This window comes from Carassius gibelio, chromosome A10, assembly GCF_023724105.1.
Source record: "Carassius gibelio isolate Cgi1373 ecotype wild population from Czech Republic chromosome A10, carGib1.2-hapl.c, whole genome shotgun sequence".
NCBI classification, from domain to species: Eukaryota; Metazoa; Chordata; class Actinopteri; order Cypriniformes; family Cyprinidae; genus Carassius; species Carassius gibelio.
In genome coordinates, this window is record NC_068380.1 from 20,100,053 (window position 1) to 20,115,565 (window position 15,513).

General features: G+C 38.3%; 1 protein-coding gene across 2 annotated transcripts in view; it reads left to right on the plus strand.

Moving 5' to 3' along the window:
• The window catches only part of LOC128021501 (erbin), an 80,193-nt gene that overhangs the window by 54,304 nt on the left and 10,376 nt on the right, over positions 1-15,513 (plus strand). For both annotated transcript variants that reach the window (XM_052608760.1, XM_052608759.1), the window contains exons 10-19: positions 392-464; positions 2,330-2,459; positions 3,627-3,742; positions 4,245-4,314; positions 6,379-6,478; positions 10,241-10,362; positions 12,816-12,989; positions 13,091-13,267; positions 14,141-14,261; positions 14,403-14,586. In XM_052608760.1, the coding sequence (XP_052464720.1) occupies positions 392-464; positions 2,330-2,459; positions 3,627-3,742; positions 4,245-4,314; positions 6,379-6,478; positions 10,241-10,362; positions 12,816-12,989; positions 13,091-13,267; positions 14,141-14,261; positions 14,403-14,586 (1,267 nt within the window). The remainder of the gene's footprint in view (positions 1-391; positions 465-2,329; positions 2,460-3,626; positions 3,743-4,244; positions 4,315-6,378; positions 6,479-10,240; positions 10,363-12,815; positions 12,990-13,090; positions 13,268-14,140; positions 14,262-14,402; positions 14,587-15,513) is intronic.

Consider the following 15,513-nt stretch of genomic DNA (forward strand, 5'->3'; position numbering starts at 1 on the left):
TTGGTGCAAAATTCATATAAAATGGAAAATAATGCAGTTCTTGCAATACTTCGACCTCCTGAACTTGGCGGTCGGTATTTTCTGACAGTTAAGCATCTGCTTATACTGACCATATTTTGAGATGGGAAAAGTTTAGGTGAACTTTTGCACCCTATCTGTGGAAAGTGCTGAATAGGCAAGTGTTTAGTCTGTGAATCAATTTCTAATAAACTCTTCAAGATGGGTGAGATTGATTGTCTCATTGTCTGGAGTGAAGTGGATATGGAACGGTTTCCGTCTGCATGCATAAATTGCAGATTGCAATACAAACTCTCTCTCTCTCTCTCTCTCTCTCTCTCTCTCTCTCTCTCTCTCTCTCTCTCTCTCTCTCTCTCTCTCCCTCTCTCCACAGGCTCTCTGAAAAGACTGACCACTCTGAAGGTGGATGATAACCAGCTCATGTACCTGCCTGACACGATAGGAGGGTAAGTGTGCACCGTTTTAAACCGCAATCTGATGAGCTGTGCCTAAACCATGACCCAGTTCTCTATAGCCCATCAGTGTACTCACACTAAATTTGCATGCTTTTTCATGTTTTGTGCTGATTGTGGTGAGAAATGTGCAGAACTGATATAAATTCCACAACAATGTGAACTACAAGTGCTACACGAGAGCTGAAAGCAGTCGAATCGTATTAAGCATCACAAATTACCTCTCAAACCTCATGATGCATGTAAGGAAGTCACAGAGAAATAACACTCTTGCTCATGTGATGATGTATTGAGTAGTCAAGTGAATAACACAGTAGCTTTAAATGAGAACCAGACCAACATTTTGTTTGAGTGAATGCTGTAAATGAGAATACCCATAAGCCTCTGCGAGATACAGACAGAAGGCTTCGTAACGGGTGTGTGAATGAGGGACGTGCACATCCATATGGGCTCACCGAGAGGGAGTGTGTGTGTGTGTGTGTGTGTGTGTGTGTGTGTGTGTGAGAGAGAGAGAGAGAGAGAGAGAGAGAAACACACTGTGGTATTCATCAAAAAAGAAGCCAGCCGTTGTACCTGATTCTCACCATCTCTTACTTTGAGCTCGTTTCCAATCATGCCGGTTATCCCTGATGTCCGATTAGATTTCATAGTCCGGGGTTAAGATAATATGCCAGGAGGGATTATGAATATGTGATTGCAAGGATTCAGTTTCGATCCCAGCCAGGATTGTAAAGCACACTGATTAAGCACCATTCATTTTTCATTAGTCTCACTGTCTCTTCCCATCACACTGATATGGCTGCTTTTTTGTAATGTGTAACCACTCAGTAAATATATGTATATACATTTTTTTTTTTTTTGGGGTGTTTTGGAAGTAGGCCTGTCCATACTTTGGCGGGCCAAACTTCTGTCCATGTTTTTTGGGGTTCTAAGATGAAAAAAAGAAACATTCAAAATTGTTTTACGTTTAGTTTTCAATTGTTTGTTTATGTTTTTATACTTGGGAAGTTTTATGTTATAAGTTATAAAATACATTTGATTTTACATGAGCGTTTTGTATCTTTTAGATTATGAAACTCGCATCAAATTCATTTTAAATAAGTGAAGAAACCACATGAATTCCTGATCACTTAAGTATGACAGGACATGATTGATTGACGTCATAATCAGTTAGATGTTAATGTTATTTTCAGTTTAGCAGTGGTCAGTGTCTCTTGTTCTGTATCGTCTCTTAAACGCTCTCTCTCTCTCTCTCTCTTAAACACATTTCTTTTATTCTTTTATTTGGCATTTTGGCATAAAAAGCATTTTCTCTGCCAACCAGTTCCATCAACAGTTTATACAAGGGATCAGAAAAGATTTATTTTGCTGTAGGACAGAATAAGCACTTCAGTGAACACAGACAGCTGGTTTAATTGTCTTCACAATGCATCTGAGTTCTCAGGGCTATTTCTCAGGACCAGGATTGAGATCCACTGGTTCAGAACCCATGCAAAACTTTTGGATAGTTACTCCTCAACACTATTGCAGTGCTTGCAAAACTTTATAAACAGTTGCACAACTGTTTTTCACGGATAAATTAATTTTCTCAGAAATGAAAGTCAGATTCATTCGGCCTTGGTTCTTTGTTGGTTTGATGGTTTATTCAGCACACCTGCTTTGTTAGTCATACTAGAAAAATGTTTGACGTCAGCCTGTTAATAAATCAAGGTTGTTGATCACAGAAGCATCAGAATAGAGGCCTGTGGAGTTTGATGTGCTTTAGTGTATTAAAGACCACACACAATTTCTCATATAACAGATTTCTATAGTGCATCAGCGGGGAACTGCTGAGTTTGAGTGATCTCTCTTCTCTGTAGACTCACGACTCTGGATGAGCTGGACTGCAGCTTCAATGAGATCGAGGCGCTGCCGTCCACCACCGGCCAGTGTGTGAACCTGCGGACCTTTGCTGCAGATCACAACCTGCTCACACAGATGCCTCCTGAGGTGATTTAAGACCACAACAAATGACCTTTAACTTCCCTAATACCATGCATTTTAATGTAAAAAAAAAATATATCTATAAATAGTGCAGGATGGGATTTAAGTCTGATTTTAATAGCTATAACATACACAAAACCAATTGTTCTTAACAATTTATTATTAATAATTCAGTCAGCCGGATTCGCAAAGAATGACTAAAAAGTTTCTTTTTATTAAACTTATGCAGGAATCATAATGATACAACATTTAAGCATTTATTTTTAATGGAAATAGTGATAAAGTATTAATTTTGCTGATAAAATTATATGAAATGCCCCACAGATCTTACTGGAAACACTGTGTTTAAATAAATATTAACAATTATTGTTTTTATGATTAATAGATAATTCTATAGATTTTTTTTTTTTTCATTAAATGCATTTATTTTCTTCTGATTTGTCAATTAATCCTTACCAATAACCAATAAATAATTTCCCTAAAATACTCTAAAACTTCGGACATTAGTTTTTTCATGTTTTACTTGACATTTTCTCACACAATACATACTTTATAAATAAAAAATCCCAACATGAAAAGATAAAGTGCCGAGAATTAAAAGGCATCTCTCAGTAAATGTCCGTGCTGCATTCACAGCCACTGTTTGGGATTGACTGTAGCATTTGCTTAGCTGTGAGTCTTGAAACTTTTTCTTCATTCAGCAGATTGAAGTCGAATACATATCTGTATGAACAAACTGAACACTGTATGAATACATAGCTTTTGTAACGAACAGCTGAAACCGCATCGAGGTAACCATATTGACAGTATCAAAGATTGCCGATGTCCATAACATTGGAAAGTTATATCACAATTGATAGCGTGTTAAATCAATAATCCAGTTGAGGCGTGAGTTTATCCATCAAGTACTAACAGCGCATTCAGATGCTTTTAAAGTCCAGTATAGACCATATCCATTAGAGCCTTGTTTTGTGCGAAACATGTCAGGATTGTGAATTAGCTTAACCAGTGCAATGTGTATTAGATATTGAATTATATTGAATTGAATCTGAACAAACTCCTACTCTTACAAGATGGTTCAGTCTCGACCGCATCGATCCTGCAGTCCGATCAAAGCATCGACCAGTAGATATGGGCTGTGCATCTTCATGTGTATGTTTGTGCATCTGACAGATGGGCAGTTTGAAGAACGTCACCGTTGTCTTCCTGCACTCAAACAAGCTGGAGACTCTGCCGGAGGAGATGGGCAACATGCAGAAACTCAAGGTCATCAATCTCAGCGACAACAAGTACGTGCCTCTGTGCCGAGCATCATATCACATAACAGCCTGCAGCGTATGCTTAAACATCACCTGCTAAATTCTAATAATAATTTAACTTTTATACAAAATGACTACCTTTTTCAAGTCATAGTGCATTGTTTTGACCCAAGGACAATAATTTTTCTTTATAAGTGTCCAACCAAATTAACAAACAGTTGACAATCTTCACGTATGAAATCTTTCAGTGACAAACATTTCCAATCTGGCCACGCGGCTGGTGGCTAAGAGGCATTACTTTAACATTTTTCTGAGAGAACCACTTAGACGCATTTGGCTGTGATTCAACAGGCTGGAAAATATAGCTCTCTGTGCTGTATTTATAAGCCTTGATACAATTTACTGTGTTCTTATTAAATCATGTCCCATTTTTATTTTAGTTTAGCATACTATCATTCTTACTTGTTTCTTATTTGTCGTACGGTAATCAAGTTTTAAGTACTCAAGTGCTCTTTGTCCTCTTTCTTCACAGGTTGAAGAATCTTCCATACAGCTTCACTAAACTCAACCAGATGACCGCAATGTGGCTGTCTGAAAACCAGGTGAGCAAGGTTCAGATGCATGAGACACAATATCCAGTCATTAGTGTGAAATATACATCAACAGGGTGATCAGGACTGCAATAAAAGCGAAGGGTTGATTTGAACTCTGAAGGGGGTTTGTTTGCTGCAATTATGACCAACAGACTGGACATGAACTTGTTTATTACACAGCTACTTAGCTATTTTCTAAACAAATAATGAAATGCATAGACATTTATTGTGTAGAATAGGATTCCCATGCTTGTCGAAAAGTTAGAAATGTAAAATTGAACAAGTCATTTGAAATTAATAAAATCCAACAATGTTCTGTTTTAATGTAATATAGGTAACACTTAGGCAAGGCAAGTTTATTTACATTCTACATTTCATGCACAGTGGTAAGTCAAAGTGTTTAACTTAAAAGGAAGTAAAATAATCATAAAAAATCACAACAATAAAACAGGAATTTAAAACAGTTAAAAACAGAAAATAATTATGCATAAAATATTGTGCAATCAGCTCAGACATCGCACTGTGCTCATTCAATAAATGCACAGCTAAACAGATGAGTTTTGAGTCTAGATTTAAATGTGACTAGTGTTTAAGCACATCTGATCTCTTCTGGAAGTTGACTCCAACTGCGGGAAACATAGTAACTAAAGGCGGACCAAAAATAAATTAAATCTAGCTTTAATTGGAAAAAAAAAAACTAATTTAATAACTATAATAACTAACTATTCAATTGCAAGTTTATTTTTGTTTTGTTTTTTAGCAGAAGAGACCCAATTGAATTTAATTCAGTAACAATCTTGTCATATTTACAACAAAAAACAATTTATGACATATTGAAAGACTTATTTAATCCCAAAATACTAATTAGTCGTCATTTTTTATTTTTATAATTTAACACTATCTTAGGGTTTGCCCAATTGCCATTAAGAATCTTTTACTCATTTAAAACACTATAAAATGTAATCTGCTCCCTTATTCTTTTATTCATTTTAAAATGTTTTAATTTGTACATAAAGATTGTGTTTGACTGAATGACAGTGTAACGTTATTTCAACCAAATCTTGACATTTTATTCTCCAAAAAGTTCCCTGAAACCCTAAAAGTAGACACTTTACTTCTATTTAAAGTGGACATAGTCACTTTTGTAGATTTCTTTTAATGTGGACATCTTAACGTCTTGGACTGGAATAACAATCTTTGTCATAATTACAGCAGAAATACCATGCCATAAAAATCTCAGCTTACATAAATATAAAAAAGGAATATAAAAAAAGATGGCCATGTGCATACAATACATTTTTAATCACATTTGAGCATTTTTGAGAGCCTTGTTAAACAGATTACATATTTCACAGCTTCACAATGATCTCAGATGCAGTCAGTTCCCAGAAATACACTTGAAAAGCTGGTCCTTTAGCAGGGTCTGTGCTGTTGGAAGAGTGATTAGATGTTCCCATCAGCAGAGCTCAGAGTGTGTGTGTATCTGTGTGGGGGGGGGGGGGGGGGGGGGGGGCGGGTGAGTGGGTGTATGGGGGTGATCTGTAATTGAAAGCCTGAGTGATTGTCACAAGTGGCCATCAAGCCTGTGACTAATGTTTATTGAATATAACAATCAGTTAAACACTCCCACACACACCGTCACCCCACCTCTGAGGTTCAACATAGCACATACTTTTATTTTAAGATATGATATTTAATAAAGCAATAGTTCACCCCAAAATTTCCTTTTTTTTAAATTTCATTACAAACCTGTATGACTTTAATGCTCACAAGCACGGGGTCAGACTGCAGTGAAATCCACGTTGTTGTGATATTTGCTTTCAAGGAAAAAATAACTGATGAAGATAAAGGTGGCACTCTGTTCTTTATCGATTGTGGTTTCATAAAGCTGCATTTGATTAGAGATGAGATGAGATGAGTTCAAAGCCAGAGCTGCATGGCCTGAATCTATAATGAGAGCAGTCCAGAGTCCTCGTGATGTGTGTGAGAGTTCAGAAGTTTCATACCCAAGGCATCTCATACAGTTTTACTAATCACTGATCCTGTATTTGATTATTTTTTGTCTTTCTCCAGTCAAAGCCCCTCATTCCCCTGCAGAAAGAGGAGGATCCGGAGACACACAAGACCGTACTCACTAACTACATGTTCCCTCAACAGCCCAGAACTGAGGACTGTGAGTATCTAGTCCAGCATAACCTGCATCTGTCGCATCCTCCTGTCACTACAGTTCCCTTGTTTGATAGACAGACAGAGAAGCTTATTTGAAATCCTGAAATGTCTGCTACCTGCAGCCACAACTTGCTGTTTTCTCTCTCTGAGACTAAGTCTGCAGTGTTGCTGGGAGTTTCGCTCTGCAATTCACAAATGGGCGTCTCGCTGGATTCCAGAGGGGGGAGAGATTAATAAGTCTTAACCTGTTTCCTAGCAACCCCGCTCTAAACTCTCCAGAAGGCAAACGCACTGGAGCTGTGGCTCTCTGGGGTCCGCTTCAGTCTGTTAGCATGATTGAGCTTTAGAAACGGTCTGAAGTCTGCTAGCGTGATCGAGCTTTAGAAACGGTCTGAAGTCTTAGCGTTATCGAGCTTTAGAAACGGTCTGAAGTCTGTTGGCGTGATCGAGTTTTAGAAACGGTCTGAAGTCTGTTGGCGTGATCGAGCTTTAGAAATGGTCTGAAGTCTGTTGGCGTGATCGAGCTTTAGAAATGGTCTGAAGTCTGTTGGCGTGATCGAGCTTTAGAAATGGTCTGAAGTCTGTTAGCGTGATCAAGATTTAGAAACGGTCTAAAGTCTGTTGGCGTGATCGAGCTTTAGAAACGGTCTGAAGTCTGTTAGCGTGATCGAGCTTTAGAAATGGTCTGAAGTCTGTTGGCGTGATCGAGCTTTAGAAATGGTCTGAAGTCTGTTAGCGTGATCAAGATTTAGAAACGGTCTGAAGTCTGTTAGCGTGATCGAGCTTTAGAAACGGTCTGAAGTCTGTTAGCATCATTGAGCTTTAGAAACGGTCTGAAGTCTATTAGCGTGATCGAGCTTTAGAAACGGTCTGAAGTCTGTTGGCGTGATCGAGCTTTAGAAATGGTCTGAAGTCTGTTGGCGTGATCGAGCTTTAGAAACGGTCTGAAGTCTGTTAGCGTGATCGAGCTTTAGAAATGGTCTGAAGTCTGTTGGCGTGATCGAGCTTTAGAAACGGTCTGAAGTCTGTTAGCGTGATCGAGCTTTAGAAACGGTCTGAAGTCTGTTAGCGTGATCGAGCTTTAGAAACGGTCTGAAGTCTGTTAGCGTGATCGAGCTTTAGAAATGGTCTGAAGTCTGTTAGCGTGATCGAGCTTTAGAAACGGTCTGAAGTCTGTTAGCGTGATCGAGCTTTAGAAATGGTCTGAAGTCTGTTGGCGTGATCGAGCTTTAGAAACGGTCTGAAGTCTGTTAGCGTGATCGAGCTTTAGAAACGGTCTGAAGTCTGTTAGCGTGATCGAGCTTTAGAAATGGTCTGAAGTCTGTTAGCGTGATCAAGATTTAGAAACGGTCTAAAGTCTGTTGGCGTGATCGAGCTTTAGAAACGGTCTGAAGTCTGTTAGCGTGATCGAGCTTTAGAAACGGTCTGAAGTCTGTTAGCATCATTGAGCTTTAGAAACGGTCTGAAGTCTGTTAGCGTGATCGAGCTTTAGAAACGGTCTGAAGTCTGTTAGCATCATTGAGCTTTAGAAACGGTCTGAAGTCTGTTGGCGTGATCGAGCTTTAGAAATGGTCTGAAGTCTGTTAGCGTGATCAAGATTTAGAAACGGTCTAAAGTCTGTTGGCGTGATCGAGCTTTAGAAACGGTCTGAAGTCTGTTAGCGTGATCGAGCTTTAGAAACGGTCTGAAGTCTGTTAGCATCATTGAGCTTTAGAAACGGTCTGAAGTCTGTTAGCGTGATCGAGCTTTAGAAACGGTCTGAAGTCTATTAGCGTGATTGAGCTTTAGAAACGGTCTGAAGTCTGTTAGCATCATTGAGCTTTAGAAACGGTCTGAAGTCTGTTAGCATCATTGAGCTTTAGAAACGGTCTGAAGTCTGTTAGCGTGATCGAGCTTTAGAAACGGTCTGAAGTCTATTAGCGTGATTGAGCTTTAGAAACGGTCTGAAGTCTGTTAGCATCATTGAGCTTTAGAAACGGTCTGAAGTCTGTTAGCATCATTGAGCTTTAGAAACGGTCTGAAGTCTGTTGGCGTGATCGAGCTTTAGAAATGGTCTGAAGTCTGTTAGCGTGATCAAGATTTAGAAACGGTCTAAAGTCTGTTGGCGTGATCGAGCTTTAGAAACGGTCTGAAGTCTGTTAGCGTGATCGAGCTTTAGAAACGGTCTGAAGTCTGTTAGCATCATTGAGCTTTAGAAACGGTCTGAAGTCTGTTAGCGTGATCGAGCTTTAGAAACGGTCTGAAGTCTATTAGCGTGATTGAGCTTTAGAAACGGTCTGAAGTCTGTTAGCATCATTGAGCTTTAGAAACGGTCTGAAGTCTGTTAGCGTGATCGAGCTTTAGAAACGGTCTGAAGTCTGTTAGCGTGATCGAGCTTTAGAAATGGTGTGAAGTCTGTTAGCGTGATCGAGCTTTAGAAACGGTCTGAAGTCTGTTAGTGTGATCGAGCTTTAGAAACGGTCTGAAGTCTGTTAGCGTGATCGAGCTTTAGAAATGGTCTGAAGTCTGTTAGCGTGATCGAGCTTTAGAAACGGTCTGAAGTCTGTTAGCGTGATCGAGCTTTAGAAACGGTCTGAAGTCTATTAGCGTGATTGAGCTTTAGAAACGGTCTGAAGTCTGTTAGCATCATTGAGCTTTAGAAACGGTCTGAAGTCTGTTAGCGTGATCGAGCTTTAGAAACGGTCTGAAGTCTGTTAGCGTGATCGAGCTTTAGAAATGGTGTGAAGTCTGTTAGCGTGATCGAGCTTTAGAAACGGTCTGAAGTCTGTTAGTGTGATCGAGCTTTAGAAACGGTCTGAAGTCTGTTAGCGTGATCGAGCTTTAGAAATGGTCTGAAGTCTGTTAGCGTGATCGAGCTTTAGAAACGGTCTGAAGTCTGTTAGCGTGATCGAGCTTTAGAAATGGTCTGAAGTCTGTTAGCGTGATCGAGCTTTAGAAACGGTCTGAAGTCTGTTAGCGTGATCGAGCTTTAGAAATGGTCTGAAGTCTGTTAGTGTGATCGAGCTTTAGAAACGGTCTGAAGTCTGTTGGCATGATCGAGCTTTAGAAACGGTCTGAAGTCTGTTAGCGTGATTGAGCTTTAGAAACGGTCTGAAGTCTGTTGGCGTGATCGAGATTTAGAAACGGTCTGAAGTCTGTTAGCATGATTGAGCTTTAGAAACGGTCTGAGGTCTGTTAGCATGATTGAGCTTTAGAAACGGTCTGAAGTCTGTTAGCGTGATCAAGCTTTAGAAATGGTCTGAAGTCTGTTAGCGTGATCGAGCTTTAGAAATGGTCTGAAGTCTGTTAGCGTGATCGAGCTTTAGAAACGGTCTGAAGTCTGTTAGTGTGATCGAGCTTTAGAAACGGTCTGAAGTCTGTTAGCGTGATCGAGCTTTAGAAATGGTCTGAAGTCTGTTAGCGTGATCAAGATTTAGAAACGGTCTGAAGTCTGTTAGCAAGTTCGAGCTTTAGAAAACGGTCTGAAGTCTGTTAGCGTGATCGAGCTTTAGAAACGTTGAGTTTAGAAACGGTCTGAAGTCTGTTAACATGATCAAGATTTAGAAATGGTCTGAAGTCTGTTAGCAAGTTCGAGCTTTAGAAACGGTGTGAAGTCTGTTAGAGTGATTGAGCTTTAGAAACGGTCTGAAGTCTGTTAACATCATTGGGTTTAGAAACGCACTGAAATTAATCGAAACTAACTCTAGACTGTCATCCATCCTCCAGCAATGGCGGTGTTGTTGTTTTCATTGTTTGTTCATGGTTTTCTGGGTTTTGTCTCTCACAGATGTGCCCAGCTCAGACAGCGAGAGCTTTAACCCGTCTCTGTGGGAGGAGCAGCGCAAGCAGCGGGCACAAGTGGCCTTCGAGTGTGACGAAGACAAGGATGAGAGAGAAACGCCCCCACGGGTCAGTTCCCACCCTCCACTTCTGTCCAGGGGACACTCTCGAGTTTCTGTTTCCCTTGGAGCATGCCCTCCACGCACATATCACTTGTCTCACTGTCCCGTTCTTTGTTCTGTTCTAACAAGGCATTGCTTAAAATAAGGTTTTTTTATTTTGTTTTGTTTTTTCAAATGTTGCTGTAAGCCACAAAATCCCAGTCATTTGGAACATACGTAAATAAGTGTGATTTTGGACCAGTGTGATTTCACTGTGGATGGAGCTAACTTGCACATCTTGCCAACAAAATGTCCTTGCAGTTGATTGGTACAGGTTTAACATGTAAGAGATGCCGTTTTTTTTTTTTTCATTGCAAACAACATACAGCTAATTAGACATTATAAAACATTTCTGTCATTATTTACTCACCCTCATAAGTCCATATGACTTTCATTCTTCTGTGGAACACTAAAGGATATATTTTGTGACTGAGCTGGCTGCTCTTTTCCATGCAGTTATTATTAATGAGCCCGACAAAGGATGCTGAAATGAAAATTGTAAAAAATAAAAATAAAAAAAAATAAAAGTTAATTGCTATTAATTGAAATGAAGGTGAAAATAAATTTAAATCTAAATATTAGATGAAAAACTTAAAAAGCTTGAATAAAAGTGAGAAATGTTCCCTTGGTTAATGTAATAAAAAGAACAAAAAGCTAAATAGATAAATAAAATAGATAAATTAATAATTATATAAATTATATTTAATTATTATTATAAATAATAATATATATGTAAACATAATTATATATGAAATTATAAAATATATAAAATTAAATACATTTAAAAATACAGAAATCTAATAAATATGACAAGTATAAAAGCAAAAGCTTATTCAAAATATTAATAAATACTATAATAGTATATAAATAATACTAAAATGAACTGACTGTCAACTGATTCACTGATAAGTATTGAATCACACTAGGGTTTCATTTACAAATCTTGCAACACCGCTACTCTCACAAAATTATCAGTTCAGGAAGCTAAAGTGATTTAAAGTGATCGCTAGGATATTCTGTACAGAACAGCTTAGAGTTGTATGTGTTCATCACGCCAAGCATCTGTATGATTGAAGACTTGAGAAATATAATGCACTTTGGACATGGACCACATGCATGATGTCTTCACTCCACTGAAGGAAGTCATTCATACAGACACACACACTAATATACGATGACATGCACCAGTCACTTTGTGCAGCATTGGTCTGCTCACGACCTCACTCTCCATGGAACTGACATCATTCCACTACCTCATCAGTCAGTTAAACAAAATAACTGCTCTTGAGCCCTTTGCCACTTTAATCAGACTTAATAAGCTTTTGTTTTTGCACTAAATAATCTTTTATCTGCACTGTTGTTCACTTCATTGATTTGCACTATATCTGCCTTTTGCCTTGCGCTGCTTTATTTAACTATTTTTAATTTTATTATATGTCTTTTTTAACATTCCCTTATTGTATAGTTGTATCTACATTATATATTTTGATCTAGATTTTTAGGCTTTAATGTTATTTATGTGCAACGGGGGTCTGAGAGTAATGCAATTTCGATTCTCTGTATGTATGTACTGTACATGTGGAAGAATTGACAATAAAGCAAACTTGAACTTGGAAGTGACATGAGAGTAAATAAATGATGACATAAATGATGTCACTTCTGGGGTAAATTCTCTCTGGATTGGTTGGCAGCTTGAGGTAAAGCGGTTTCGGTGGAACAGCCTCGCCTGCTTTCTCCGCATGTCAGAGCCTGCATTTCACTGCATTGCAGTGGAAATCTCATTAACACTGTAACCCTGACATGACTCCTGTCAGAAACTTAAATGGAAGCCTTCACTGTCTCAGGAGCCCTCGAGCGTACAACGTCCACCTTTTTCTTTCCTTCTACCCCTCATCTTGCTGATATTACATACTCAGTATCTCGTTCCCTCCCTCTCGTGTCCTGTCTTGCACCCCTGATGACTCAATATGTCTGTCTGGCTTGTTCGCTGTGCCAGGAACACATGCAGGCTCCCAAGCTGTCTGACAGAGCATGCAGTGTCAGTGTGGCCCTGTCTGGCCCGGAAAGAGCAGCCCTTCTCATTGTGGGTGTTGTAAAAAGCTTGCCAAGACCTTTTGCATTTAAATGGTATCAGTGTTTGGCCAGGGGTTCAGCGACCCTCTCTAAAAACTGGCCTATGTTTCCACACTGCATGCTCCTTAATAATCTGCTTGCAATTATATTAATTAATTAATGCTTGCGTTCATTCATATTATTTATAAAAAATGTTTTATTTTAGATTTGGAATTTTAAGCTAATTTAAAATACCAAATATCATGTATCATGGAATTTAAATATAATAATAAATTAGGTTTATCATTAATTACAGGTCCTAATCTTTTAAATTTCTCGAGTAAATTAACTGTGGCTTTGAATTTACAGGATTGCAATCTGAAGCGAAACCCCACACCGTATCCTGAAGAACTGAAGAACATGGTGAAAACGGCTCAGTCCGTAGCTCACAGACTCAAAGAGGACGAGTCCGGGGACGAGGGAGGAAAAGAGACCCGGGCCAGCGACAGGAACCACCTCGGAGTGCAGGATGTTGGCGTGAAGGTAGGATTTTGAAAACAAATATTTTTTTTTTTATATTGATGTGTTGGTTTTGTGAATCCTGGTGCAGATGTTGGAATGACCTTGACTCTCCTGTGTGTCAGGTGATCGAAGGTTCCTGCATTAATGGCAGAGCTGTTGAAATGGAGCCTAAAGCAATGATGAACAGTCGTCAAAATTATGAGCCTATAGATTCATTAGACAACCACCACGTTGAAAGGATCCCTCTCAAGACCTCAGACAACATGAGAGCTATGGTGAACCACGATGACACCCTTGAGGTACTGCATCAGAGTGTCAATTAAATGTTATGAATATGATTTTTAATGTAATAAATGATTTACTTATTCTAGTGTAGTTTCAAACCTATAAGAGGATGAAAGTGAATGTGGACTAGGCTGTCAGACTCAAATGGCAAAAAAACAACATAATAGTAACATAGAAGTAGCTGTAATTGTGACTGTTGTAATGTAAGAAATTGTATGGGATTTGATTTACAGTAATAGATGAACACTACAGTAACTTAACTTTTGATGTTGTGTTTTGTATTACAAATGTTCTTTATATAATATATAGACTTGTGTTAGTAAACAGAAGTAGACAAAACACTACAGTAAGGTTTCATTAGTTAATATTAACTGCATTTGTTAACATGAACGAACCAAAAATGTGTCAATTAAAATAAAATAAATTTTTTGGTTTCTGTTACTATTATTCAATGGATTTGCTAACATAAATTGATAATGAATAGTTGTTAACATTAAAAAAATACTGTAACAGATGTATTGCTCATTGTTAGTTAATGCATTAACTAGCATTGACTAATGGGACCTTAATGTAAAATTATGCCCGTTTCACAGTATACTATATGCAGTTTATCAGACTCAGTACTTTAAAATTGAATGCAATAAATGAAATTAGCAACTGACACGTATTATTCTCTTACTGTGAGTGGATGTTAAGTTCCTGTCAGGATACATTTGCTCCTATTGTATTTTCTGAGATTTAATGATGTCAAGACATGCTGTATCATTAAGGTTCATCATTTGAACAAATTAATATGAAAATGAGTTCGGTTTACCACTGTGGAAGCAGGAAGAACATTGTAGTATAAATTAAATGTAGGTTTTGATATGATATGGTTGTGTGCTCAGGACTCAGAGGAGCTGTCATACGAGGAGGAGGAGGAAATGAAGATAGCTGAGATGAGACCTCCACTCTTCGACATCTCCATTAACCAGCCTAAAGTAGTGGCCCTCAGCAAGGACAAAAAAGGTATAATTGCCTTACTTTCTCACTCTGCTTAATACCATTTAATAATTCTCCCATTAACTGGATAATTGTTTCTCAAAATAGGGTGTGTGATTGAACTGTAGAATTAAATGCAGGTGATGTTTTTCCTGTCTGGTGATGTAGATGATGGGAAAGATGCCGACTCTTTGCTGGATGAGACGGTGGCCAACAGTAACCAGAACAACAGCAACTGCTCTTCACCATCACGCATGTCTGATTCAGTGTCCTTGACCACAGACAGCAGTCAGGACAACTCCCTCTGCACCCCAGAGAGAGAGGCAAAGATGCCTCTCGTCCCCAAGAACAGGTACAAGCACACACAATACACAAAAATGTAATAATCAACAGCACTTTAACTAAATCTTTCTTTATGGAAAAGAACTAAAACTACTGTGCAGTACTGTGGCTTCCACAAAGGGACTTGAATCAGCAAATAGTCAACAAAGTCATTTACATTAACTGTCCAAATTGATTCACTAGAATATATTGAATATTAAATATGAACACTTATGCATTGAGTCCATTTGCATGTTAATGAGCTACAGTTCAGATATCAAACTAAATGTTGAACCATTGTGCTTATGTGGGCAACCCAAGTTCAGTGTAAAAGGTGTCAAAAACATCCCTTTATTATTAGAAAGATGTATGTGTGTATATATATATATATATATATATATATATATATATATATATATATATATATATATATATATATATATATATATATATACAGAGAGAGAGAGAGAGAGAGAGAGAGAGAGAGAGAGAGAGGGAGAGATGTAGATATGGAGATATATATGAATTTATAGACACTATATCAATATCAGCATAAAGTATCAATGTAATGTTTGGAGAAAAATAATCACTATGTATTAAAGGGGTCATATGATGTTGCTAAAAAGAACATTATTTTGTGTATTTGGTGTAATGCATTCTTTTTGTGGTTTAAGTTTCAAAAAAACGTTATATTTTCCACATACTATACATTATTGTTTCTCCTCTATGCCCCCCCTTTATGAAATGTATACATTTTTTACAAAGCTCATCGGTCTGAAAAGTCAGGTGTGCTCTGATTGGCCAGCTAGCCAGTGCGTTGTGATTGGCCGAATGCCTCAAGCATGTGACGGAAATGTTACGCCCCTCACCATACTGTGATGCCGTGTCCCAGCCCGACGAGACAAAACCAGGGACACCCATTACAAATAAAGCATTTGTTGCATCTAGTGGGGACATA